Below are 27656 nucleotides of genomic sequence, written 5' to 3'. Positions count from 1 at the left end.
TAAAATTCAACATGAGGGAAAAACTGTAAATTGCTTCTGTGAAATTGTAGATGAAAATACTTAAGAAGGATTTAAGAAGTTAACGCTTTCTCAAGGATACTTTATAAAACTCTCTCAAGTGTCACACAAGTTCTCAACGTTGTAGTTTAGAAATATAAAACTTTTTTTTTCTTAATACGACTAGAGATCGCAAAAATGTATTTTAAATATATTTCCTCTTCCCCCGAAAATAAATAAATAAATATAAAAATTATTTTCAAACATTTTCTTTCAATCTGCAATTTAGTAAAATAATAAAAGTGATGAACTTCTTCGCATAAATTCAATTATGTTCAAAAATTTTTCAAAAATTTCGTCAAAGAATTATCTTTATAAATACTAAAATTCTTCTCCAAAATTCAATTATTTTCAAAAAATTTAACAAAATTCTTCTCCGAAATTCAATAAATTTCAAAAAATTTAACAAAATTCTTGGCAAAATTTCAGTTATTTTCAAAAATTTTCCTTATTTCAATTTTTAATATCTACTATTTTAATAAAATCTTCCAAAAGAATTCAATTATTTAAACAAAATTTTAATAAAAATTTAACAGGAATTCAATTACTTACCAATTTTTTTTATAAATTTCTTCGCAACAATTCAATTATTTTAAATTTTTTAATGAAGTTTCTCCAAAGAATTCAAATATATTCAGAGAATTGAAAAAAATTTAAATTAGCTCTGAGAAAATCAATTATTTCGAAAAATTTAAATAAAATTTTTTTAAAAGTTCTATTTTTCAAAAAAATTTTGACAAAATTCTTTACAAGATTTAGTTCATAAACTTGCATTTTTAGTCAAATTTGCCTATACAATTCAATTATTTTCAATACAATTCTTCTTGAGAATTCAATTATTTCAAATAATACATTCTTTTATGGGAATTCAAATATTTAAACAAAATTTGAATAAAATTCTTCACAAGAATTCAATTCTTTTCAAAAATAAATATTTTCACAGGAATTCAATTATTTAAAAAAGAATTTTTTTTAATTCTTTGTCAGATTTCAATTATTTTCAATTTTTTAATAAAATTTAATTATTTTCAAAAAGTTTTAAAAAATTCTGAGAAATTCAATTATTCAAAAAAATTTGAATAAAATTCTTTACAAAAAATTAATTATTTTCATGAATAATAATATTTTTCTCCGGAATTCAATTATTTTTACAAATAAAATTCTTTACAGAAATTCAATTCCTCAAAAATTTTTTTAATAAAATTCGTTGGGAGAATTCAATTGTTTTTATAAATAACAAAACTTATCGCAAAATTTCAATTATTTTTTATACAATTTTAAATATAGCATTATATTTAAAATCATTTTATCATTTGATAAAAAATTGCATTTATTCCTAAAATCTTTTTTAAAATTCACCGAAAGAATTCAATTATTTTTTTAAATTTTAATAAAATTCTTCATAAAAATTCAATTTTAAAAAATATTCAATTATTGAATAAATTATTTATTTTTCTATGTAAATAATTCCGAATTCTCGAAAAATTTTCTAATAAAAATTTATTTAAAAAATGAATTTCAGGTAAAATTTGAGATAATAATTAAATATTAGAGAAGTTATTGTGTGAATTTTGAGAAATAATTGAATTTTGAAAAGGGTTCAAATTAAAATCTTTGAAAATTTGAATTTATAGTTACAATATTCTCATAAGTTATTAAATTTGAAAATCTTAATTCCTATAGAAAAATAATAATGATTAAATATTTATTAAAAAAAGAATTTATTAATCAGGGTGGCCGCAAGATTGACTTTATCAATTTCCCTGACATTTTACTGACAACAACGAATTTCCCTGAGAAAATTTTTTTTGTTTAGAGCAAAAAATGTATTCCATGACCGTCTTAATTTCTTTAATTGCCCTGACAAAAAAATTTTTCCTGACATTTCTCTGACTGTACTGACAACAAATTTGTTTTCCTGACATTTCCCTGACTTGACTGACATGTGGCCACCCTGTAACAAATTAGTAGTAAACATTCATTAGTAAATTTTACTAATTCAAATAATTAATAAGCAGTAAATATTTATTAGTAAAATTTACTAATTCAAAAACTAATAAATTAGTAGCGAAAATTTACTAGTAAAATTTATTAATTCAAAAGCAAACATTCAGTCACTAATTCAAATTATTAATCATTTTTACTAATTCCACTAATTTTTTTACTACTTTTCAATTTTTTTTTGCTCCATTTCTCTTAAATGAGAATTCAATTAAAATACTTTTCTGACTATTTGATTTCTCGATTTTCTACAAAACATATATTGCACATACACATACATGAATCTCAGAACGTGACAGAGAAACTGAAAAATTGATCAAGCAGTGCTAGGTGCTTGGCACGAAGTAGCACGTAACGAGAAACTATTTGACATATATATAGTATATATAAAATACGTTTGTCTCTTCCACAACTAACGAAATTTTCCACAAATTCAAAATATCGATTCTCATGGATCATTGAACAAAAAAAAAAAGAATTGAAAAGACAAAAGAAAAAATCTGTTAAAAAAATAATTACTTCCATTTCACGGCACATTTTTATTTGAAATAAAAAAGAAAAATGCTCAACAATGTGATTGAATTGTCATTTTTTATATAGCATCCAATCAATAATTTTCTTTTCTCTCGCACTCTCATCATTATTCTTGAAAAGTGACTCTTTAACCATTAGAATTGAGATCTGTTTGACGTCAAACGTGACCCACGATCTAATAACGAGGTAATTGATTAATTAATCTCACAGTCGAGTTAACCAGTATATGTTGTCAATCTAATTGGTCCTGTCAGTATATAAAAGTTTACTCAGGTCCCCAACTTTATTTTCAATTGTTTTCTTGTTTTTTTCCCCATTTTTTCTTTCCAAAAAGAATTTGCCTAATTTTTACATTTTTACTTGAATAATTATAAAAATCTAAAATCTCCGACGAATGAGAGAAAATTAAAAATATTTTGCTTAATATTACCACACAATATGAGAGAAAATAAAAATTTGATTCGATTAATTAAATATTAATTATAAATTTATAATATAACTAGAATTAAATTTTAAATTATTTGATTATAATTGTGACAAATTTTAATAACTATAATAATTCACTTCTAGTGAATTTATAATAAAATAAGGTAAATTAAATATTTACTTAGTGAACAATTAATTTTTTTCTATTATAAATAAAATTCTTCAATAAAATATAAATTAAAAATATTGTCGCTCATTTGAAACAAAACTTTAGGAAAATATTATTTTTTTTTATTCAATTATTAAATATTAAATAAAATATTTATAATAAATTATTCATATTAAATATTAAATATTCAAGTATTTATTATTAATTATTCAATTATTTATAAACAATATTATTATTATTACTGAAAATAAATAATGTATTTCGACTCTCAAGTAATTTGTGTAATGAATATGTATGTTTCCTACTCGTGATTTCTTTCCAATTTTGTATAAATATAATGTAAATATAGAAATTCACAAAAACTGGTTTTTTTTCGATATTCCCATGACATTTTAGTAAAAAAGAAGAAATTCTTATTAAGAAATGTAGAACTTCTATAAATACTTTTAGAAAATGATTTTAAAAAATTGCAAATTTCTCTTGCAAATAAACTATAAAAATCATTTTATTAATTGTTTAATAAAACTAAAAATCAACTTTTAATTTGTGTCTATAATGCGAAACGGTAAGAATAATAAATATTTAAATATTTTTTACACGAAAATTAATTAATTAATTATTGTAAATTAAAAAATATATATTTTAAGAAGAGATTTTGTCGAGAATTTTGTGCGAAAAGTATTTCAATATTTGAAGATTTATAGAGAAGAAAATAAATTTTATATATATATTATATACATAAATGAATAATAATGTTAGTTTCAAGCAAACACAGTTGACGTCAAACATCATTAATCTTTCTAATCGTCATCACCTCATTCATTTAATGCATTATGTTGACAATTTCATGTAACAAACTTCAAATATTGTCAAAGTAAATAATAGAATAACTGCTATCTTGGATTCAATGAACCCATTTTGCACGAGAGCCAATGTCAATGGATCTCTTTTCAAATAATTAATATAACAGTTCTCCCGAATTAAATTAAATTTTCGCGACGATCCATCAATCAATTTTCAATAGAACTATAATAATAGTAATAATAATAGTAGTAGTTATAATAGAATATAATAATTATAACAGTAATAATCCCTAATAATAATAATAATAACATTCAGGGTTGACTAAAATTCTTCTTTAAATTAATTATTCATTCATTTTTAACAAAGTTTTGAAAAATTTGTTTGAAAATTTTCAAATCCTTTTGTTTACAATTCAATTTTACGAAATTTCATCGATTATTCGGAAATTCTTCAATCAAATATGTATTAGAAAATAAAAACTTTAAATAACTTGAAAAATTCAATTAAACTATTAAATTATCAGAAACGAGTATTTATTAGTAAAATCTGCTAATTCAAAAGCAAAAATTCAATCACTAATTTAAATTAGAAAACATTTTTACTAATTCAAATTTAGAGATTTTAATATTCAATTATCTAAAATTTTAACTAAAATTCATATTTAAATTTTAAATCAATTTTTATTAAAAATTTTTTCGAGAATTCAATTATTTAAATACAAAAATAAATAATTTATTGAAGAATTAAATGTTTTTTAAAATTGAACTCTCATAAAGAATTTTATCAACAAATTTTAAAATAATTGAATTCTTTTGACGAATTTTAACAAATTTTTTAAGAATAATTACATTTTTCGAGAAAGTATATTGAAATTTGTATTAAAAATAATTGAATCTCTGTAAAAAAAATTTGATTGAATTGAGAAAAGTTTTTGAAAATAATTGAAATTTTTATAAGAATTTTATAAAAATTTTTGAATAATAATAATTAAATTAAATTATTAATAATAATAATTGAATTGTAAAATGTAATAAAATTGAGTAATTTAATTGAAATAAATTTTTAAATTAAAAAAAAATTCTTTTGAATATTAGAGTAAAAGAACTTTTTGTTTCTTTCTTATTTATTTGTTAATATTATTTATTTAAATAAATTAAAAAAATGATTTTTTCTTGTTTTATTTTATTTATTTATATGACAGCCCTTAATTATTATTATTATTTATTACTCTCTAAATTTGAATTAGGAAAAATGTTTACTAATTTCAATTATTGACTGAATTTTTGCTCCTGAATTAGTAAATTTGACTAATAAATTAGTAGAAATTACTATCTATTAATAAAATTTACTAATTCAAAAGGAAAAAGTCAGTTATCATATATCATACAATATATATAGGTATTATATAAATTAGCCGAATCTTTCTACCTCTTTTTTTCCTTTATATTTTCTTCTAGGCGCGACACACGATATACTATATATGATTTCATTCATTACTTAATGGCTCAAAAATCGAAATATCGATTTATTTTGAAAATGAATTCTCATTTGCAGTTAATAAGATTAGGGGTAAAGACATACCCTCGACCTGGTCTTCCTAACACCTGCTGCTATTATTAAACCCGTTTTACTGTGAGAGAAGAAGTTTTATTACAGTAGTACAATTACACATGCTAACTCTCTCTCCGAATACGAAAATACTCTTCGATATTTTCGGTACAATATTCTATACTGACTTTCCTACTTCACAGAGAGTGTGTAATAATAATCTCTTAAAATTTCAAACTAATCTCAATTTTCAATGCTCTGCTATTTTCTTCGCAGAAATATTTCCCAAAAGAAAAAGAAAATATTCTGCAATAAAAAATTCTCTCTTCTTTATTGCTCATGAATTTTTTTTTATTATTATTATTTGGTTCGAAAATTTTTATTACAGAAAAGAAAAATGCTAAATTAATTAAAAAGTAATAAAATTAGGGGCAATTAATTTAAAAAATATTTATTATATTATTTTCTTTAAAATATTAATTGATTTGAAAATATTTATATATATTATATACCGAAAAGAAAAATTTAATTTCGAGTAAGAGATATTTTAATTAGTTTTTTTTAAATGTAAATATTTTTTTTTTACTATTTTATTTTTTTTATAGATTAAAAAAATTGAAAATAAAAAAAAACATGTGTAAAAATTATTTATTTTCTCGTTCCTTAATTTCGTTATCACAAACCTATGAATGTCTCGGGCCTAACCTGGGACAGAGTTTCTTTAGGCTTCTCAGTACATATTAGATCAAACAGCTTACGCTTAAGACTCTTAGATGTCTTTCGCGTTTTATGAAACTTTTCATATATTTAACATTCGAATGGAATTTTATCAAATATTTTCACATCGGATTTAAAAAAAAGATCCAAAAATAAAAAAAAATTTTTTTACCAAAATCGAAAAATTTTAATCAACTAATTTCAAATTTACCACTTAACCTATTGTTCAGTTTTTATTTTTATTTCAAAATAAATAGAAATAATTTTCACTAAATTAAAATTGCCATTTGTATTAATTTTCCATAATTCTTTTTATTTTTTATTATTTTTAATTGTTTTCCCTTATTTTTATTTATTTTCCGAATAAGTTTATTAGTAAAAATGATTATTATAATTATTTATATTTATATTATTATTCAATTACAATTATTATAATAATATATACGAATAAATAAATAATTATTTATTCCATTCTTTTTCTTATTTTTTTTATTTCTCAATTATTTTTATTTATTGTACTACTTTTACCATTTATTTATTTATAATTAAAAGTACAATGATCCTAAATTTATGAAAGTTCAAAAGAACGAAATTATCTATTCTTTCTTCCAAATAAATTTTTATTACAATAATTTTAATTAACAATAAAGAAAACTTAATTATAAAGTTTCTAATGAAAAATTTAAATTTCAACTTCTATTCAATCAGCAATTTATGAAAATAATTTCCATAAAAAATATTTTGTTGATCTGAACGTTCAAAACTTGCAATTATATAAAAAAAAATATAAATTTACATTTATTTGAATTATTTTGTTTATTTAAAAATATTACTTTTACTGTTTTTAATTTTTTATTATTAACAATTATAATTATTACGTATTCCGCTTATCTTTTGTTATTTTTTTTTACTTTTATTGTTAAAATATTTGTAAATTATTGTTACCATTTATTTATTTATAATTTACCATATTTTACATTAATTTGCATTTTTTACAAAAATCACAAATTAATTTGCATTATTTTGTTTATTTAGAAATATTACGTTTATTAATGTTATTTGTCTTTCTCATTATTCTTATTATTTTTTATTATTAAGAAACTCAATTTAAATAAAGAAAAAGACAACAAAAAAATTGCATAATAATCACTTTTCATGAATGTTGCTTGTGCATAACAAAATTTTTTTTTACAAATCAGTTTAAGTGTCGTGCATTTTTATGAGATTATTAAACTTCGCCTTGAAATTAACATCTCTTACATGATTAATGGAAAATTAATTTTCACAAAGTTCGTTGCTAATACACCATAAATTAAGAACAAATTTCCAATTTCAATTTTTAGTAAATCCACACACAAAATTTTTTTTAATAAATCAGAAATATTTATTAATTAAAATTTCCCTCAGAAACATTTTTGCAAGCAAATACATTTTTTTAATTATTCTTTTAAAAAAAATTTAATTAAAAAAATATTTCACTTTCTATTCATTAGAATAAATACTAAATTGAACGAATTAAAAAAAGCGCAAAAAAATTAAAAGCAATAAATTGTTAGATAAATTAATTGTTAATTCATATAATAATTATTTATTTAATTAATTATTAAGTTAGTTATTAATTAAAATACTATTAATTATTATAATAATTAATTATTAAATTAATTAAATTAATTAAATAAATTATATAAATTAAATAAATTATTAAAGTAATTCATAATTAATTATCAATTAATTGTTAAACTTAAAATATTCTAATTTACAGTTTTCGTGTTAGAATTGTTCTCGATTCGAATAAAAAAGATAAAAACTCCTTTAAGGCTAGATAATAACTTATCAGTGGATAAAACCTATGTGTTATTAATGTTTCTTCGAAAATGATAAAATGATTTTTTTTACAAAGAAAAATCATTTGCAATAATAAAAAAAATGTTTGTGTAATATTATTAATTTCAAAATAATATTTTCACTTGTGTAAAATTAATCAAATATTATAATATTGATCAATTTATTACAATTAGAAATTTATCATAGTCATGAAATGTAAATACATTTGTATCAAGTATATATAACAGAGAGAGGTCCATGAGAGAATATCAAATATTCATTTCATTTGCAAATAACGTCAGAGATGCTTTTAGTCCCTCCCTTCCCCCCCGAATATTAAATGGGACACCAACTAATAAAGAATTCTTGTATATATGAACATTCGATAAAGTATTCTTTTTAACGGTACATTATCAACGTGTAAATTTAAAGCTTTTTTTTCTCTCCCGTTTTCCTTTTTCTTTTTTAATATAAAACAAATAACCTAATAGAATTATTTTTAGACGCATTTAATTACCAGTGAAATATTTTTATCACTTATCAGACATTCTACTTTTAATCTATTTCCACTCATTGTCATAGATAAAAAAAACGCACAATTATTTTGTCAAGGGTAAAAGAAAACGGAAAAAATAAATATTTTTTGATAATTTGTAATAGAGTCAAAAAGTTTTTTTTTTGAGGTTATAGAAGGAAGGCGAATATAGAATTTAGTCATGCTTAAAAAAGTAAACAAACGGAAAAGAAAATCATACCAAAAACAGAAGGTCGTTCACACACACGTCACTCGTTTACTCTCACGTTCTACTTGAAAATAAATCCATTTTTTTCCCAGAGAGACCCTCTGGGTTTTCCCGAAGATTTTCCCCTGAATTTATCAGCCCCTTAAAACACCCTTACAAACCCCTCAACAATGCATGTCACTATAATACTTTATCACGAATAAAAAAAAAAGAACATCATCCCTTATAAAAATTAGAAAATACTCGAGTTCATCTAAAAATAGTTGCAACACCCATGAGAAATTATTTTTAATTAGCTAACGATTTTGTATTAAAAGTCAAACTCTTTTTCTCTCTCATTAACTGGTTATTTATTTTTTTTTTTTTCTGTAATTTTTTACCCGGGAAAATCGCTCAGAAAAAGAAAAATATTTGCACTAATTTTTCAATGAAAATACAAATTGATTTTCTATTGAATTATAATGGTGCCACTCCCAAAGTATAAATGAATTTAGAGAATATAAAATCAAATGAAATATGTGAAATGAATTAATCATTAACTTACGTTATTTCTCCCTCGATTGACAGAAGGCCTGGGTAGTCTCGTGCTGACAATGGTCGGGCTCATTTTGAGATGATGATGAAGATTCCAAAATGTTGAACACTTGAAATGCCTAATTGTCATCACTTCACTATGACATGGACGCACATTACTTGTTCTCAGGTACAAACTTGTTGAATCGCTATTTATATACCGTTTTATTTTTTTTTTCACATAAAAAATATTAAGATTCCGTGTACGTTCGTCCGATCCATGACAGACAGTCGAGATCCACCAAGAACCCGACATACACAGCTTATTGTAAGGTGTAATACGCATGCGCGCAATAAGCGCACAACGGAAAATTCGGGTTAAACCGCGCGAAAAATTTGAATTTACTCACCCATCATGTGAATGAGACTTTAATTTCCAAAAGAGAGAAGGTGGGGATGAGAGTGATACAGTCACTAACAAAAGTAAATGTTATTCGCACGTGCGCAGACGTTAATTATGGATTAAAAAATATGACAGATGTCAAGAATTAATACATTTTTCACAGTAAAAAGTGTATTTTAATTCATAAACTAAAATGAAAGAATTAATTAAGAAAAGCAGTTGTATTTCGAAATGGAATTTTTTATGACAAAAATGTGCAATTTAACAAAAATTCCAAAAATTATAGTCAATGAGTGAGGATATTATATCTTGGAGGTATCTTTGAAAAAATAAAATCTAAAACTTCTATAAGAATTATAGAATAATTACCAAAAATGATAGAACCGACAAATGAAGTGTTAAAGTCCAATGAAAATGATGATTTTTATAATTCTGATGAAAGCGAAAAGCCTTGTGGCGAAAGATGGGCTCCTGTTGGTGCCAACGATGGAGATGAATTTAAGGATGAATTTAAAGAGGTCTTTAAGGATGATTTCAAATATTATCATTCTATGGAAAAGTGAGTATATTCTTCCCCTTGAAACTTATTTATTGTTCTTTGCACTGTTCTTTAGAAACAATTTTTTATAAATTTACTCTTTCTAGTTTGCCTTATGAACTGGAAAGGCTGAGAATTTTGGAAGAGGAACAAGAAACATTAAATTCGTCTCTAATTGCATTAACAACTCATTTCGCTCAGGTATCTTGTCATTTTAAATTACTTTTCAATTGTATTAAAAAAAATTATTTTCTAACTTTTTGGTGATTAAATTAAATAATTAAATTTTTAAATATGAAAACTTTTCGCCAGGTTCAATTTCGACTTCGTCAGATTGTTGACGCACCAGCTGAGAAAAAGGAAAGTTTGCTCAAGGAGTTGGAAGAATTTGCCTTTCGTGGTATTCCTGACGTTCCAAATAGACAAAAAATTAGCAGCAGCAGATCGTCGACTCCTTTTTCCGATAGACAAAGTGTATGTAGTTGTAGAATTTATTTTTTTAGATAATTGTTAACTTATTGTGATCATTGCTATTGATTTTACGAAATTTGCCTTTTCATTACGAAAATTTGATTGGGAAAATAATAATTACAGAATTCAGGTGAGCTGAAAGATGACGAACTTGAATCGAAAATGGCACTGCAACGTACTAAACAAAAGGAATTAATAAGCCAATTAAAAACACAATTGGAAGATTTGGAGAAATATGCGTACGAAACGGGCGATGCCGATTTACCTCAAAGTGTTGTTCTCGAACGACAAAATATTGTCATTAGTAAGTTAACATAATATTAATAATCGCTGTTTTCTTGTTATTGTTTACTTTTTGTTTACTGACATTATTAAAATTATTTTTTTTTTTCTTAATACGCAAATTACAAAATTTCTTATTTTTGAATAATTTTATAATCAAAATTTAAAACCTTCATTTATTAAGAACATAATTTATTTTTATTGTTTATAATAATATTTATTAATAATGTTTTTCGGAAAATTCAATTATTTTTATAAGTATTAAAATTTTTGGCAAAAATTCAATTCTTTTAAATAAGATTTCTTGCGAAGAATTTTAGAAAATTTTTTTAAAACAATGGAATTGTTTCGAAGAATTTTATTATGTATTTATAAAAAAATAATTGAATTTTTGAAGAGATTTTCATTAAAATGGTTAAAAATACATTGGGTCGATGAATTGTATTAAAAGTTTAAAAAATAATATTCAATAATAATTAATTAGCTAATAAGTGAATTTTCTAAAATTTCGAGACTGAAATTATTTTTTATTATTTTTTTTTATTAATATTCTTTAATTATTGATTTTTCATATTTTATACTTTACGAAATTAATTTAATAGGTCATCTCAAGGAGAAATTGAACTTCGACGTTGATGATCTCTGTAAATTGCCGCTCGATGATTTAAGATGGCAAGTTGACTGTGCAATAAGTCAGGTTTGTATTTTCTTCTATAATTTATTTTTCTTTATATAATTTATCCAAATTTAATTTTACCAAACGAAATAGTTTTTAAGAAGATTTTTGAAAGGTTTTTTTGAAAGATTTTATTGAAAGAATTTTTATTTTTAAAGAATCCTCGTCTTTTAAAAATTGAAATCAATTTAAGGAATAAATCTACCCTTTCAGATTGTCAGTCCATTAAAAATGAAAGAACAATTAGTGGGTCAATTAAAAACGCAAATCGCTGATCTCGAAAGATTCATTAATTATCTCCAAGGTGAAGTCAGTTCAGAAACGTTAGCATGCACCTGCGCTTGTCCAGTTCACACGCACGGAACCACTGCTGCTTCATCATCATCAGCATCATCATTTTCTAAACACTCATCATTTCATAAAAAACCAATAAGCAACGAGAAACAAACGGAAAGTTTAAATACAGTACGCAAAGTTTTGATGCTCCTTCACATGTACGTTCTCTCACAACTTGGCTGCAGTAGTGAAAGAGCGAAACGTAATTTCAAAAAGAAGAATGTCTGCAGTTGGCGTGATTTACGAACACGACTCGATATTGCTGTGGAAAATATTCTCGAGTGTCTAGCTGAAAATGTCCATCATCGTCATCACGAGGACTTTACAAACGACGTGGAATATTCATCAGATTCTGATTCACCAGTCTCACAGCAGAATAATACAAAAATCACATCGGCAGTGAGAAAATATTTGGCAATTGCCGTTCGTGATTTAATGCAACATGGATCGAGTGTCGACGTTCATGTTAATAGTGTCGTACCATTTGTTGGCTGTTTTCCCCAAAGAAGTCAAAATTCAACGAGTAGTTCAATGCACGCTTGGCTCATTGTCTTGAAATATTACGAAATTAAAAATGGACAACGATATAATTCAGCGCCAGCTCAGAAATTATCGCAAAGTTTCAATCTCGATCTTGTTGGAAATAGGCCCGCCTCATCGAAACAGGTATTTTTGATTATTTCAGACAAAAAAAAATTCCAAAGATAATTTTAAAAAAATGTTTCAAATAATTTAAATATGTTGTAAAGAATTTAAAAATACTTTTTCATTTTTGATGAGAATGTAATAATAATTTAATGTGATTTTTCTTCAGAATTTATTAGTAACGATTGGAAATATAATTGCATCTCACACGCCATACAAAAGAAGTTATGATACACATTTCAAGGCTTTTATTTGTGCATCATTGAAGTGAGTTTTATTATTGAGAACAATTTTAATTTAAATAGTTTTACAAATAAAAGTATAACTCTTTATCTGCTTTACAGCGCCAATAAACTAGTCGTGTGGTTGAAATTGATTCTGCAATGTCAATATTTATTAGAAAATCATTACATGTCTTGGAGTTATGTCATAAAAACCGGTGAGTATTTCAATTCAAATGATAATAAAAGTAAACCATTTATTTAAATTATCTGTTAAAACTTAAAATCTGTTTAGAATAGTAAATTGTAAATCGTTGTTTACTATTGTCTATTATTGAATTTTTATTTTCTTCAGTTAGTAATAGTTTTATTTAAAATAAATATTTAATTATTATTTTTCCATAGGAATTAAGGTTTTCGAAAATTCTAAATTCAAACCTTTTTGAAATTCAACAACTTATGAGAATATTATTTTATTAGAAAACATGAAGAAATCGATCACTCCGTGTCTTCGACTCGGAATGCTCGATTTCTCCATGTTTTATAATAATTAAAGATGACCAAGAGATAAAATTTTTATTTTTTGTATAAGAATATTGAATATTATAAGAATATTCAATTATTATTTTCTAGAATTTTTAACTAAAATTCTTCTTTAAATAAATTATTTTTAATAAATTTTGAAAAAGTTCTTTGAGAATTTTCAAATCCATTTGTTTACAATTCAATTTTAGGAAAATTTGATTATTCGTAAATTTTTCAATTAAATATATATTAGAAGATAAAAACTTTAAATAATTTAAAAAAAAAACAGTTAAACTTTTTCAAAAAAATTAATTCTACAGAATTGTTTGTTATAAAATTTTTAAAACTAATAATATTTTTCGGTGAATTCGATTAAAATTGTATTCAAAATAATTGAAATTCTGCGATGAGTTCTTTTATTTATGAAAATAATTGGATTATTGCGAAGAAATTTCTAAAATATTTGTAAATAATTGAAATCTTGCCAAGAGTTTTTATTAAAATTTTGCATAGAATTTTATTAAAATTTGAAAATAATTAAAATTTTTGAAAAATAATTGAATTCCTAAGAAGAATTTTATTTCATGAAAATAATTGAATTCTCTTTAAAAAAGAAATTTATTATTTATGAAAATAATTGAAATTTTATCTAGAATTTTCTTAAAATTTTTGAAAATAAGTGAATCTTTGTAAAAAATTTTATTATTTATAAAAATAATTGAATTATTGTTAAGAAATTTTTTTAAAAATTTGTAAATAATTGAAATTTTACTAACAATTTTATTAAAATTTTTTTAAACAATTGAAGTCTTGCCAAGAGTTTTTATTAAAATTTGAAAATAATTAAAATTTTGCCAAGAATTTTATTAAAATTTTTGAAAATAATTGAATTCATAAGAAGAATTTTATTTTATGAAAATAATTGAATTCTCTGTAAATTCTGTAAAAATATAAATTTTAAAAAATTTATGTTCAGTAGATTATAAAGTGTTAATTTTCCCAAATGTGATTTTTATAGGTTTTCAAGACGCTTTTCACACTCTCGATCGGCTCACGAATCATAAATTTGATTTGCCCGTCGACTTGGCCATAAAACAATTTCAGAATATCAAAGATGCCTTCTAAAGAAAGAAAAACGTCCTTCCACAATTTTAATTTTACTAGTCAATCCACGTAAGTGATTCAATAATGACTGCTGTAATTTTTTCTATTTTTCTTTGCATTCTTTTCTTTTCCTGTCTTATACGTACATAAGAAGTAAAAAAAACGTGCACAGTGCATAATAACAGAAAATATTTAACTTTGTGGAATATATTTATATATATAATATATATTACAAGTTGAGAATAATTGCTTCGTGAAAAATACGAAGAAATATTTAAAGAAAAATGTTAATCAATGGGAAAACATATGACTTTGTACTTCTACTACTGAATCTCAACTTTTTTATTTTTTAGAAAAAAATGCACCAGTGCTTCTATACTTTTAAAAATAATTTCTTCTACGTAACTTTTGAAACAAATTTTAATTTTGTTCAAATTATTTTATCTTGCATTTATTTAAATGATTTAAATTAAAGTTTTCTAACGAACAAAGTATTTAGTAGTTCGCTTTTAGGTAGATTTTAATTATTCGTACGTAAAAGAAAAATAACGAAAGTGCTTTAAGAATTTAGTAAAAAAAAAAAAAAAAACTAGAAGTATTTATATTTATTGTTAAGATTAACAGTCATTTTTAATATTCGAATGTTTTTTGTGTCTGAAATGGAAATTAGAAAAAATTCAGACACTAGATTTTTATTGTAAATTAAATGTTTATCTATATTATATATTTAAACTGTTTGTTAAGTTTTAAGATGTACTTATTCAATTACCTAGTAATTAAACTTAATTTAGTTCATTATTTCAACGTTTTTTACGTTATTTTCTAACTTTGCTGATATACGAACTCAATTTTTCAATGTAAATCAATGAAAGAAATAACTTTTTGCAAAATGTAAACTTTAAATCACAAATTAAAAAAAAAAATGTTAACAGTGTTAAATGTTCATAAAGGTAATATTAAATGTTCATTTTCATGATGACATTAAATTTCAATTAATAAAGTTTTTACAAAGGCTTTATACGCGAGAAACTTTTATGATATTTAAATTGAGTTAGTTATCAATTAAAATCGCAAAGATAAAATATTTCCCATTTACGATAATTTTTAATTGAAGATAAAAATTTATTAGAAATATTGTTAAAAATGCATTTATTGATAAAATTTTACATACACCTATTTATTTTAATTAAGAACTTATTTTTTTTTACTTTACAATTAAAAAAATCTACATATCCAAATAAAAATATCGTTAAAGTACTGATACTTTTATCAATGAAATTAAAAACAATTTCTTTTCTTTTATTCAACCAAAGACAATATTTTTTTTAGTATATATAAATCGAAACAGGAATTATTATGACACTTGTTCTCATATAGCACTCAAAAAGAAATGTAATAAATATTACAATAAAAGTGTAAAATGAATCATATACTTATAAAAAAATATATTATAAAAAACAGTGTATAGTAATGTTATCAGGAACGGTTAAAAGTATTTTTGCAACAAATGTAACAATAGTTTGCAACATTATCTTGATAAAGAGATTTAATATTTTTTCGAGAATTATAAAAGAAAAAATGTTTTAATTAAAAGCGAAAAAGTTTCTAACGAAACTGTCATGTATACAAAAATTTTTCTTCGTAATTTTCGTTAATAATTATTTTTTTTTGATTGAAATTGCAAAAATAGTTAAATAATAATTGTATATATTTCGACATTTCGAGTGAATTGATCTTATTATTGATTTTTTTCCTCAATAGTTGGAAAAATCGTAAAAAAGAAAGATTTTTAAATGACAATGTTGAAATCTGACTTTTATAATTTTATGATAATGATCTCGAAAAATGGCTTGTAGGATAAATCGGACTGAACCGATACGTGACAAAATACACGTTCTATGTACACATGTAATCACCAAACCAAATATTTGTAATATAATTTTATTTGAAAGATGAAAATAAATTGTACCAAAGATATATTTGCATTGTCTAATTAATTACATCGCAAATAAATTATTTAAAAATATTATTATTAAGACTACTAAAATTCGAAATATTAAATAAATAAGTAATTTGGTATTAAATGCAAAGACAATTTTTATGAAATTTGCCATTTATTTCATGTAAAAAATGTACATCTGAGTTTTATATTTTTTTTCTTAACATTAACGCCACATTAATTCATTATTAGTATCATCTAAATTATTAAATTTAATGATATCTTAAATATAGAATAAAATCACAAAAAATATGAGGCTGAAGTCTGCAACGTTTTTAAAAACGAAAACGAAAAAATAATGCCAGTTTTTTTTTGTTTTTGATTCTAAATCATGTTGTTTTTTAACGATTGTTAAGTAGATAACAATTGTTGTAACAATTTTTATTAAAAATTAACGCACACGAAAATTAAAAAATTTAAATAATAAAATTTTTCTTTGAAAAAAAATTCTTTTTTTAATTCCTTATTTTAAAAATATTGCGGACTTCCTCTTCATAAAAAAATTGATATTTTTTTTAACAACTTAATTATTTCGTTTCTGACATGTCGTTGATAATGATTTTAGGCTACACACTAAATTAACTTAACTAATAAAATAATTTCTTACTTAAATACTTCAAAAGTATTTTCAATACTTAATTATACTGTTTTGATTTTAGAATCGTACCTAATGTTAAATGGTATTTGAATTTGGCATTTGAATTTCGTTTTTGAAAATAATATTCAAAATTTCCAAAAATATTAGTAGAAATATTTTTATTAAATTGAAAGATAATTATAGATTTAATTAATAGAATTAGAAAATAATTTTTGTTTACTCCTTTTGAAGGATTTTTTTAAATTAGTCATTTCAAACGATAAATTTGGTTTCGATACATTAAATTTTTCCGATTATATCTTACATTACACTTAATATATTAAATGTAAAGGACACAAACATTTTGTTACGAGATCTCTAAATATTTTTCATTAAAACTTATAGTTAATTATATTTTTTTAATAACACAGTAACACAAGTTTCACAATATTTTTAGAATAAAGTTATATCAAATACGAAGCGAATTTAAATTATATTATAGTAAATAAATATTAATAATTTATAATTTTAAATCGCAAATTTGTATTCAAAGTTTATTATGAATTAATTAATAATTAATAATTAATAGTTAATTTAGTTGCTTTAATTTGATATAACTTTATTGAAATTCAAAGTACAATAGTAGATAATATAATATAAATAATTCAATAATATAAATATTAATCATCAATAATTAATAATGTTAATAATATAATAATAATTTTTTTTAATAAATATTCTTTTAGAATTTATGTACTCAACTAATAAATTTTATTGGTAGTTTTATTTCTATTTTTACCAGCGTAGAAATGGAAGTTTTTGAAAATTCAATATTAAAACTTGAGAATTGAAAAATGTTTTCAATTTTGAAACAAAATTACAAAATCAATGTATGATTTTTAAATTTACTTGACAATTTATTGTTATTATTGTTATTTAGTATTTACAAATATAGATTATTATATTATTTCTTTTTTTTTAGAAACAAGTACTATTTAGGTCGAAAATAATTGACTGGATTGTTTGCAAAAGAAGAAATACTTTAAAAATAGAGCTTTTTGGAAAAATAGCTTAAAATGTCCAGTTTTTTTCGTAGAGTTTTCTTTTGTTCTTTTTTTCAATATAGAGATTCGACTAAATTCGTGATTTTACAGATTAACAATACTGTTGTGAGTTTCAGGTAGTCTTAAGTTTTACACTTGTATAACAAGGTTCTTAATGATATAATAGAATAATAGATATAATATATCTGTTACACTCAGATTGATTCTGTAATTAATTACAAAAAATTTATAATTGACTTTAATTATAGAAACAATCTGCTTCTAATAATACTTTTACTATTATTTTGCAAATTTTTTTTTAAATATATATCAACGATGCTGACACCTAACAATTATAGGAAATATTATAAATGTAACATATTTAAATATACATTTAGCAGAAAGACAGCGAAAACACACATGCAATAACTTTAAGTTTTTAATAAAGTTTAGAATCTTCAGAATCGTTTTTTGTGTTTCGAGGTCGCGAAAGAATTTATTTTTAAAAATTAAACAAGCAGAAGAAAAATATTTAAATAAATTCGAAATGTAAATTAATAATATTAAAGAATAAAAAAGGTTTAAAAGCTGCGCGTATTTGACATATTTGTAAATTTTAGAAATATGTTTTGTAAATTTACATTTTGACTTGATATTAATTTCACGATATAATAAAGTGGCGAGTGTAAAAAAAAACAGAAATCTCCCACTTAGCTCACAAAAATTCAGTCTGTACAGGAAAAAAATTTCCTAGAAAAATCGTTAAAAATTATCTTAAAAAATAAATGCATGAAAACAGTCGTCAGTGATAAAGATTTAAATAGACAGTGCTTGAAAAACGAATGTTTAGTCCCGTTTTAATAGAAATATTTTTGTGACGGTTTATTTGCAGTCTTTTAGGGTAAAAATATTTTTTCAGTTCTTGTCTCCCATTTTTTTTTAAATTCCAGACTTTTTTTTACTGGAAAAATTCAAAATACTTTTTCAAACGTAAAGAATAATAAATAGTTTCTTCTTTAACTAATATTATTTAATAAGTTAACGTGAATTTTTAATTCACTAATAGAAATTAAATTTCTAATTTTCAATTTAAAAAAAAACTCCTTTGGTCGAAAAAAGCAACCTTTTTGTAATGATAAAAATCGAAAAATAGTCAAAAAATTACCTTAAACATGAATTCGTATCGGAAGATTATCGGAAACATTCCCAGTTTCAAGATCAGCTTTAATGGCTTCCAGAGTGACGAAGATTTTTCGGAAAGGAGGCCGTTCGCATGGTCGTCTATTCCAACATAATTTCATGAGTTCATAAACCACAGTTGGCGTATTGTCTGGACACTTGAGTACATTTCCTTCTTTAATATATTTCACCACCTCCTCGTGTGTCATTCCATAGTAAGGTTGAAGGGCAAAACTGAAAATTTCCCAAAGACAGACAGCGAAAGCCCATACGTCCGATTCAATAGTATATTTATTGTAGAGAATACTCTCCAACGGCATCCATCGAATTGGAATAGCGTCCTGTTCATCGCCCTTGTAATAATCCTGTAAATAAATTTTCTGCGACAATCCAAAGTCGGCAATTTTCACCACCATTTGATCGTTAATTAGACAATTTCTCGTAGCGAGATCACGATGAACAAATTTTCTATCCGACAGATAAACCATTCCGGAGGCAATTTGCCTCGCAATGTTAATTAAATCCATGTGCGATAGACGTGAATCGGTGAATGAACCATCGTTTTCAAAACTACGAACGATGTAATTTCCCGGTGAGCAAGTGCGTAGGAATTCGTTTAAATCGCCACGACCCATGTATTCAAAGAGAAGACACATCGGTCGACCGATAGCACAAATTCCGAGGAGTTTGACAATATTTGGATGATCGAATTCGGAGAGTAGACAAGCCTCGCGTTCAAAGTCTGACAAAAGATCGTCGGTTGCCTCGTCCTTGAGCATTTTCACTGCTACGTTTGTGAATTCATCGCCTGGAATCAGACCTGGGGCTTTTGCTTGAAACACTCGACCAAAAGCGCCTTGGCCCAAATCTCGAATGTAAATAATATCGTTTCTTGGGAACTCGAGTTTTTCCAATTTTGGATTTAGCATCACTCCTGTCTTGTGGTACGCATCGTTGCTCGGCAATTTGTCAAGATCGATATTTATATCCTGAAAATCAATTTCAATTGCAATTTTAATTTCAATTTCAATTTTAATTTCAATTTCATGATTCGTTTGTTTTAAGAATAAATTCTGATCAATTTTACCTGATTAACGGTAGCATTATAACCTTGATGACGTTTACGAAGTTTTTGGCTCAACAGAAAAGCGAGGGATGTTCCTAGGATCATTAAAAATCCGAGAAAGGCAAGAGTGAGAATCACAGTCGGTGTGAAGAGTGTATCCATTATTAAATCATCGGGTCCAATTTTTACAATTTCCTCTGTTGAATTATCTGGGGAATTTAGAAAAATTTATATAAAAATTCATTCAGCTTGGAAATAAAAAAAAGAATCTGTTGTGAAACTTACCACATTTTGGAATATTGCAGTACTGCCAACGAATTTTTGTATCAGTTGTAAAGCACCAAGGCATCGGTTCATTTCCACCGACATTTCGACAATAATTTTCACCGTCAACTATTTGTGGAAATACATTTGGTGGACGATCGTGAGAGTGTGGTTCTTGTGAACTCCAAGGCTGACATTCGAGACCCTCGTTTGTTCTATTCATTTTTCCCATATAAAATCGTCCATTATCCTGAATACAATTATCTGAAAGATGAATAATTGATAATTATTATTATTAATTATTATTATTATTATTATTATTAATTAAACATAATCCTTTAATAACATTGAAATTAAATTTAAAATTGACTTAAAATTAACAAAACCTAAATAATTAAACTTTAAATCGATTAAAACTCAAACTTACAAGTAATGAGATCTTCGTTTATGTCAGTCAAGTGTATGTTTGAGCAAGTAACTTGATCGTTACTAATTTTTGGAAGACTTTCACAATTTGGCAGTAAAAAATGTCCTCGGGATCTGATAAAAATATCCCTCTCTTTATTGTCCTCGATTAAGGCCCATTCGTTAAAGCAAAATTCGTGACGAACGGCCATACAATCCTCGTAACACAATGGTAAACCGATTGAATTTCGACATTGTGGAAAAGCGTATAGACAAAGCATTTTCTGAAAATAATTTAATTAGTAAAACACTCGAAGTATATCTACATTCTTAAATGAAGAATTTAAATTAAAGAAAGAAGATACCTCGGCTGCTGAACGGCATGGCTCGTTTAAATTTACTATCAATTCTTCCCATAGATTCATTGCCGTTTGTTCATTTAATAATCCACCGGGATTATCTCGTGTATCATTAAACCAAACTTTGCCGATTCCTGTAAGGTATTTTTTGCAAACCTTACCACTGTATGGCGCACAATAGCCTTGATTCTCATATTCTGTAACAATAAAACGAATATTAATTCTGCAACAACGAAAAGTTATTTCTGTAAAAATAAAAGAAATATTAATTCTGCAATAAATTTCTAAAAGTTTTAAACTAACAATAAAACTGATAAAACAAATTACACTTTTGTCACTTACTTTTCAATGCAAATGCACAATGCAAGCCAATTATCACCAAAATTATTGTCCTCAGCACCATGGTGCGAATTATTGTATATTCTCACATAAACATTAAAAACTAAATAACATCACAAATTTTCTCTTCAAAATTTTCGTGGAAATTAAAATTTCAGCATTCTCTCTCGCTTTACATCCCTATAATGATCTATTTTAAGAATATAATTAAAAAACACTAAATATTTTATCAGTCTTTTTCACATTATTCAGTACTTATTTGAAATAAGTAAATATTCACTAAAAATTTTTCGTTAATTAATGTTTAATTAATAAATGTGAATTTTAGTTTTTAGTCTCGAAAAATGTGGACGAAATTAGAGGTTAGGACTTTTTTTTGGATTTCTTCTCACAAAAATCCACTTCTTTAAAAAGTTCTTGCAGTTCTTTTCTGAATAAAAGAAATTCATTCATTCACTTAGTGATATTTAAACTTTTCAGAAAGATTTAATTCATTGTTGTGTAAATTTTCTCTTAAATTAGGAAATTAATAATTAACACTGTTTTTCCTTTTTGTGTTTTGTGGTTTTGTATATATTTTACTAAAGGTTGATTCACGAAATCGAAATTGCCGCCTTTTGGTAATATTGATTGGCTGTTGGAATGGACAGTTTTGAAGGTTCGCCTTAAGCTAAACAGCTGTTTTGATCACGTGACCTCTGTTTTCATTAAACATGGCAGCTGGTTGATGAAAAGGAAAATGTCACAAAGTGTTAATAAAAAGAAGGAAAAATAGTGTTTTTCAAAAACAGTTTCATGAATTCGTGTTCGTAAGAGGACTATCTAAAGATGCCGGTCGACATTAATCGATTAACAGAAGGCTGGCTAGAGCTTGAAAGTGATCCGGGTAATATACATTTTTATTTTGACAGCTCAACTCACTACTTGTTCACATATTGATTAAGTGATTGTTATAATAGTATATTTCAAATAATCGTTTCAATTTTGGAATTCTTTTTTATCTCAGGACTTTTTACTCTTCTCCTGGAGGATTTTGGTGTGAAAGGAGTTCAAGTTGAAGAAATTTACGATCTTCAGAAGTCTTTAGAAGGTCCTGTTTATGGCTTTATTTTTCTGTTCCGCTGGATTGAGGAGCGTCGATCACGTCGAAAAATTGTCGAGCAAGATGAGAGTTTTGTTAAAGATGAGGATATTGTTAACAATATTTTCTTTGCACAACAGGTGAGGTGTTTTAATTTCAAATTATATTTTGTAGGTTATGTTTTAGTCTTATTTAGGAGCTAAAGGGAGATTTCGATTACATGTTAATATAAAAAAATTATTAATATAAACTTTGTTTAAAAATTCAGGTCGTTCCGAACAGTTGTGCAACACACGCCCTATTATCGGTATTATTAAATTGTCCGAGTATTCATTTAGGAACGACATTGTCTAGATTGAAAGTGCACACATCAGGAATGTGTCCCGAGAATAAGGGCTGGGCAATTGGAAATACACCGGAATTGGCGTGTGCACACAATTCCCATGCGATGCCACAAGCTAAACGACGTCAGGATAAAAATACCGGTGTCTCGACTGGTCGATTTACCGGCGAGGCATTTCATTTTGTCAGTTATGTTCCGATAAATGGTAGATTATTCGAATTGGACGGCCTAAAGCCATATCCAATGGATCATGGTCCATGGAAGGAGGACGAGGAATGGACGGAACAATTTCGACGTGTTATCACCGATAGATTGGGAATGGCAACCGGTGAACAATTACAGGATATAAGATTTAATTTAATGGCCGTTGTTCCCGATCGTAGACTCGCTATTTCACATAAATTGACGATGCTCAAAACAAATAGGCAAATTGTACTCGAGGCATTGCAGCAACTCGTCAAATTGAGTCATCCCGATAGTGAAAAATCATTGGAGAAAGCCGAAAAAGTACACGAGAAAAAAGTGAAATTCGAGGGAGAAATTGTTATTAGCAAAAGTGAAATTGATACCAGTTCTATTCCTACAATTAGTGTTGAGCATTGTAACAATTTTGGTAATGATAATGAGGAGACGACGATTGTTGCCACTACGAAAACAGAATCTGGGTAAATTTTTACTTATTATATTTTTATTTTTTTTTATTTATTTTTTTTTTAATTTTTACTTTTTATTTGAATTTATGTTCATTATCAGGATTGAGACAAGTCAGGGATTTTTATTTGAATTAGAAGTACTGGGAAAAATTAAATTTTTGGAATTTATAAGAAAATTCCGAACTTTTGTGCCATTTTTGTTTAATACACAAACTATGAAATTGACACGAATTCCAACACAAAACCAATTTTAAAATTCAAAAATGTATCTATTTTAATAGTTTTCTTATTATTTATTTTTAATTTTCGCCTTTTTAGTCTGACCTATGGACGAGCTTTCAATTTATAAACTTTAAGAATTTATTGTAATTTTTAGAAATTAGAAATTCTGTAAATATAAGAATGTTAATTGAATTGTTATTTCAGAGGTATGGAGAAAGTAGTGATGTGTGCTTTAGATTATGCAACGCCTCTTCAAATTCAAACGTCTCCCGCTCACAGTTCCTCAAGTACGGACACTTCTTCCGAAATTGGATCTGCTTTTAATTCGCCTACTCAAGGTTGGTCTCTTATAATAGAATTTTATTTTTAAAAAAAGAAAATAATTTTATACTTGAAATTTTCAGGAACTGAAATCATTTCGAAAATGTTCTTTTAACACTTTTTTCTTCTTTATTTTCCTTATGACAATTTATAGATTATTCATTATTTTTAACACTGTCCCTGCTCGATACACTTTTTCGACATATTCGTTGCCTCGTACAAATTTTCTTTTCGGCGCAAAAGATTAAATTCTTCGGACACATCATACGAAGGGATGAGAGATTCTTCGTTTTTTCATTATTCGAATAGCACAAATAGTAATGAAAAATAGATGTTAAATCAGGAATGTTGCCTATCGTTCTACAAACATTTTTCGTCTCAGAATTATCATTTTGGCTCTTATAAACATTTTTCGTGGGACTTTTGTTAATCACAAAACGGTTAATAATTTGATTAATGTCATTTTTTGCTTTTTCTCCCGTATTTGCATTATATTTAGTTTCATTTTTGCCTATTTCAATTGCTCTTGTATTCTGATTCTTCTCGTTATTTCGAATAATATAATTTGTGATAAAATAATTCAATAACACTACATTGTTCACAATCATGTTTCTATCAGATTTTGTAAAATTGTACGATTCCGTTAAATTTTCGTCTGGTGTATTTTCATCGATTGTTTGATCTTCGGTTAAAATTGATAAATTTTGTTTTGAAAAATTCGGTATCAGTGGATTAATATCCTTATCGAATGTTGTATCCAGAGAATAAGATGAATCTAGTGCTTCGCTCAGTTCTAAATTGTCGGAACTTTGGTTTAAATAATTTTTCACTTCACTGATGATTTGCTGTTCTTCTCGAAAGTTTGTGTCACATGTCCAAGTTTCGCTCGGCAGGACGCAAATTCCTAAATATGACTCGAACATCTGGGAAAAAGATTTCTTTTACAATATTACTGTTATATTTATTTTCTTAGGTAAAAAATTTTATCACTAGATAATTATTTTTTTAATTAATTATTAATTAAAATAAATAATGAACTCTTTTCTTTTTTTAACAGACAAAATTTGTCTTTATCGTCAGATAATAACAAATTAATTACTTTCTCATTACGACTAGAAAGTATTATTAATTTGTTGCCGTTAAACTATTATTAATTTATTGTCGTCTTTCTTGGAAATTTAAGTAAAAAAAAATAGTTTTCGTACCAAACCTTCGGAGCATTTCGACGGTGTCCAGACATATTCACCAGACGGTAAATTGACACAATTGTAAAATAAATTGCAATTTGTTGGATGAGGTCTTCTTGTTTCGGGACATTTTGAAATTACCAGATCGACGATAATGAAAAAGAAATAGAAAAATGATAAAATCTGTAACATTGTTACGAGCACGATTGTCGTTATCGAACTGAAATATTCGCTTGTAAATTTCTTTATGTACTTTTTCACGAGTTCTCAAGCAGACGCATTTCTGTTTACACTAGTTTAGTAGTTCATTATTGACACCTACTTATACAGTTATATTTTCACCTCCTTTTAAACGAGAACAATTAGACAGTAAAATTTTTACTTGACCCGAGAAAGTCATCTCTCTTCTTTTTTTCGTAGCTTGGGGCTGGAACTCCGGGCAAAGCAGTCCAACTTCAACGAAAGATTTCAAGAAATTCGTCGTCATTCGTGTCGCTGGTGATGAAAAAAACGAAGCTGGTTTAAGTGAGTTAATTCGATAAATATTTTTATTTATTTATTTAAAAATATTTCTAATTATCATATAAAATCTTAATTTTTATGAAAAAATAATAATGATTAAATATTTATTTAAAAATAAAGTTATTGATTTTTCAATTTCCAATTATTTCCAATTAAGGAAATTCGTAAACAAATGTAATTACTTTATGAATTTCGTTCCATTTTGATTTATCTATTGATTTAATTGAATTTAGTGTATTTATTTTAATTCATAATTTCAGGTCGTTCATTGGGCAATATAAATATTAATGGAAAAAGATTGGTCTCGGACAGTGGACATTTACACAAGAAAGTGTGTTTATCGGGAGAAGTTAGAATACCTCATGCTAGGGTGAAAACTAGTAATGGGGACACGGTCATCGAGGAAAAGAAAGTGGAAAAAATTGACCCCAAACTGTGCTCGAAATATCCAGAACTTTTTGAGCCACACACATTTGCGCCAAAAGATCTTCTCGCACTACTTAAGAATCTTGAACACGAAATTTCCATTTGCGAAACTAGTTTACGCGATGAAAACGATAAACGCAATAAATACAAAGTACGACTTTTTCTTTTTTTACAAAATTTCCTCTTCTTTTCAAATTTAAATTAAATTAAATAATTTCTGCAAGAAAGTACTTTTTATGTAATTTAATTTAACGAATTGATTATTAATCGGTGTTTGTCTTTTTTTCTCTTTGTTAGATTGACGACTGTAGAAGGACTCATAATTACGATGAATTTATTTGTACATTTTTGTCGATGTTGGCTCAACAGGGAAAACTTGCCGAGCTCGTTCAGCAGCATCTCACATTGAAGAAACACACATCTGTATCCGTCAATCGAGTTCACAGGTTTGATTTTTATTAAAGTTATTTAAAAGTAATTTAGATTAAATAGAATAAAAGGAAATTTGATGAATTAAATAAAAGAATTTAATTTTAAGTAAATCGAAAAGATAATTTAATTAAACAAATTTTCCTCTTGCAGATCGTCAAAGAAAACGGAAACTCGACCAAATTCCTCTCGAAGACGTCGTGGCAGAACTAAATGCAAAAAACGAAAATAAGTGATTGATTATCTGGATGAATCGTGAGAAAAGACTTTTTATTTAATTTTCCATTTTTTATTTGAAAGAGAAAAGAAAAAGCTTTACGTGGACCGTATTTGCTTCGAATTGTAACCAGTGATTTCTACTTCGATAATCTTATTTAATTAAGATTAAAATTTTAATCTCTCATTAATTTACAAAGAGAATAATTTCAGCGAACTTTACGAAATCCGGTATTTTTTACACAAACCCAGTTTTTAATAATTAGCGATTTTTTTTTAATCGACAAAATAAGAACTAATTTAAGTTTTCTTCTAATTTAAGTATTTCATCATTTTCACGTGTTTCAATGAAATACTAAATTATATTTCCAGTTATTATGTCTCAGAGTATTAAAGAAAGTAATAACAAAATTCTTTGGGAGATTTTATTTTACTGACGGAGAAGGAATTGAAGCTTCTTTTTATCCTTAATAGTAAATTTTTAGTGT

The 27656-nt window shown here is 25.2% G+C and overlaps 5 protein-coding genes across 10 annotated transcripts in view; 2 read left to right on the top strand and 3 right to left on the bottom strand.

The window, feature by feature from the left end:
• LOC122501311 (calmodulin-binding transcription activator 2) overlaps window positions 1-9673 on the bottom strand; it is a 156902-nt gene extending 147229 nt beyond the window's left edge. For 2 of the 6 annotated variants that reach the window (XM_043610661.1, XM_043610660.1), the window contains exon 1: window positions 9368-9673. The gene's annotated coding sequence lies outside the window, so the exon portion shown is untranslated. Of the gene's footprint in view, window positions 1-8835; window positions 8939-9367 lie in introns of those variants that run through there. The other 4 variants (XM_043610657.1, XM_043610659.1, XM_043610663.1 and 1 more) reach the window with 3 other exon arrangements.
• A 151-nt stretch (window positions 9674-9824) lies between these two features.
• Window positions 9825-16516, top strand: LOC122501313 (RUN domain-containing protein 1-like). Its single transcript, XM_043610668.1, has 9 exons — window positions 9825-10298; window positions 10385-10478; window positions 10590-10751; window positions 10872-11052; window positions 11633-11727; window positions 11920-12708; window positions 12857-12954; window positions 13032-13126; window positions 14452-16516. The coding sequence occupies exons 1-9, from the start codon at window positions 10114-10116 to the stop codon at window positions 14556-14558; spliced, it is 1806 nt and encodes a 601-aa protein (XP_043466603.1). The 5' UTR covers window positions 9825-10113; the 3' UTR covers window positions 14559-16516.
• Window positions 16517-18211: 1695 nt separating this feature from the next.
• Window positions 18212-22331, bottom strand: LOC122501372 (tyrosine-protein kinase transmembrane receptor Ror2). The gene is made up of 6 exons (XM_043610769.1): window positions 21772-22331; window positions 21436-21626; window positions 21093-21354; window positions 20687-20929; window positions 20423-20610; window positions 18212-20324 (listed from the first exon to the last, which is right to left on the bottom strand). The coding sequence occupies exons 1-6, from the start codon at window positions 21830-21832 to the stop codon at window positions 19323-19325; spliced, it is 1947 nt and encodes a 648-aa protein (XP_043466704.1). The 5' UTR covers window positions 21833-22331; the 3' UTR covers window positions 18212-19322.
• A 134-nt stretch (window positions 22332-22465) lies between these two features.
• On the top strand, window positions 22466-27579 carry LOC122501403 (ubiquitin carboxyl-terminal hydrolase calypso). Its single transcript, XM_043610830.1, has 8 exons — window positions 22466-22654; window positions 22775-22989; window positions 23118-23857; window positions 24272-24405; window positions 25996-26100; window positions 26358-26674; window positions 26821-26969; window positions 27106-27579. The coding sequence occupies exons 1-8, from the start codon at window positions 22597-22599 to the stop codon at window positions 27182-27184; spliced, it is 1797 nt and encodes a 598-aa protein (XP_043466765.1). The 5' UTR covers window positions 22466-22596; the 3' UTR covers window positions 27185-27579.
• LOC122501405 (uncharacterized protein PF11_0213) lies at window positions 24476-25984 on the bottom strand. Its single transcript, XM_043610833.1, has 2 exons — window positions 25594-25984; window positions 24476-25311 (listed from the first exon to the last, which is right to left on the bottom strand). Exons 1-2 carry the CDS (start codon window positions 25765-25767, stop codon window positions 24544-24546), a joined length of 942 nt encoding a protein of 313 aa, XP_043466768.1. The 5' UTR covers window positions 25768-25984; the 3' UTR covers window positions 24476-24543.
• Window positions 27580-27656: the final 77 nt, after the last annotated feature.

Source organism: Leptopilina heterotoma, unplaced genomic scaffold, assembly GCF_015476425.1.
Source record: "Leptopilina heterotoma isolate Lh14 unplaced genomic scaffold, ASM1547642v1 Lhet_209, whole genome shotgun sequence".
Classification (NCBI taxonomy): domain Eukaryota; kingdom Metazoa; phylum Arthropoda; class Insecta; order Hymenoptera; family Figitidae; genus Leptopilina; species Leptopilina heterotoma.
The sequence above is the reverse complement of the archived record's forward strand: the minus strand, read 5'-3'. Positions and strand labels throughout refer to the sequence as shown.

Excerpts from the sequence above, each read along its gene's own strand:
- LOC122501403 (XM_043610830.1), top strand. The coding sequence starts at position 22,597 with ATGCCGGTCGACATTAATCGATTAACAGAAGGCTGGCTAGAGCTTGAA. Across the intron at positions 22,990-23,117 it reads ATATTTTCTTTGCACAACAG|GTCGTTCCGAACAGTTGTGC; the intron begins GTGAGGTGTTTT and ends TTAAAAATTCAG. Across the intron at positions 23,858-24,271 it reads ACTACGAAAACAGAATCTGG|AGGTATGGAGAAAGTAGTGA; the intron begins GTAAATTTTTAC and ends TTGTTATTTCAG.
- LOC122501313 (XM_043610668.1), top strand. The coding sequence starts at position 10,114 with ATGATAGAACCGACAAATGAAGTGTTAAAGTCCAATGAAAATGATGAT. Across the intron at positions 10,299-10,384 it reads TATTATCATTCTATGGAAAA|TTTGCCTTATGAACTGGAAA; the intron begins GTGAGTATATTC and ends TACTCTTTCTAG. Across the intron at positions 12,955-13,031 it reads TTTATTTGTGCATCATTGAA|CGCCAATAAACTAGTCGTGT; the intron begins GTGAGTTTTATT and ends TCTGCTTTACAG.
- LOC122501372 (XM_043610769.1), bottom strand. The coding sequence starts at position 21,832 with ATGGTGCTGAGGACAATAATTTTGGTGATAATTGGCTTGCATTGTGCA. Across the intron at positions 20,930-21,092 it reads AAACGAAGATCTCATTACTT|ATAATTGTATTCAGGATAAT; the intron begins GTAAGTTTGAGT and ends TTCATCTTTCAG. Across the intron at positions 20,611-20,686 it reads CTGCAATATTCCAAAATGTG|ATAATTCAACAGAGGAAATT; the intron begins GTAAGTTTCACA and ends TAAATTCCCCAG.
- LOC122501405 (XM_043610833.1), bottom strand. The coding sequence starts at position 25,767 with ATGTTACAGATTTTATCATTTTTCTATTTCTTTTTCATTATCGTCGAT. Across the intron at positions 25,312-25,593 it reads CGAAATGCTCCGAAGGTTTG|ATGTTCGAGTCATATTTAGG; the intron begins GTACGAAAACTA and ends TCTTTTTCCCAG.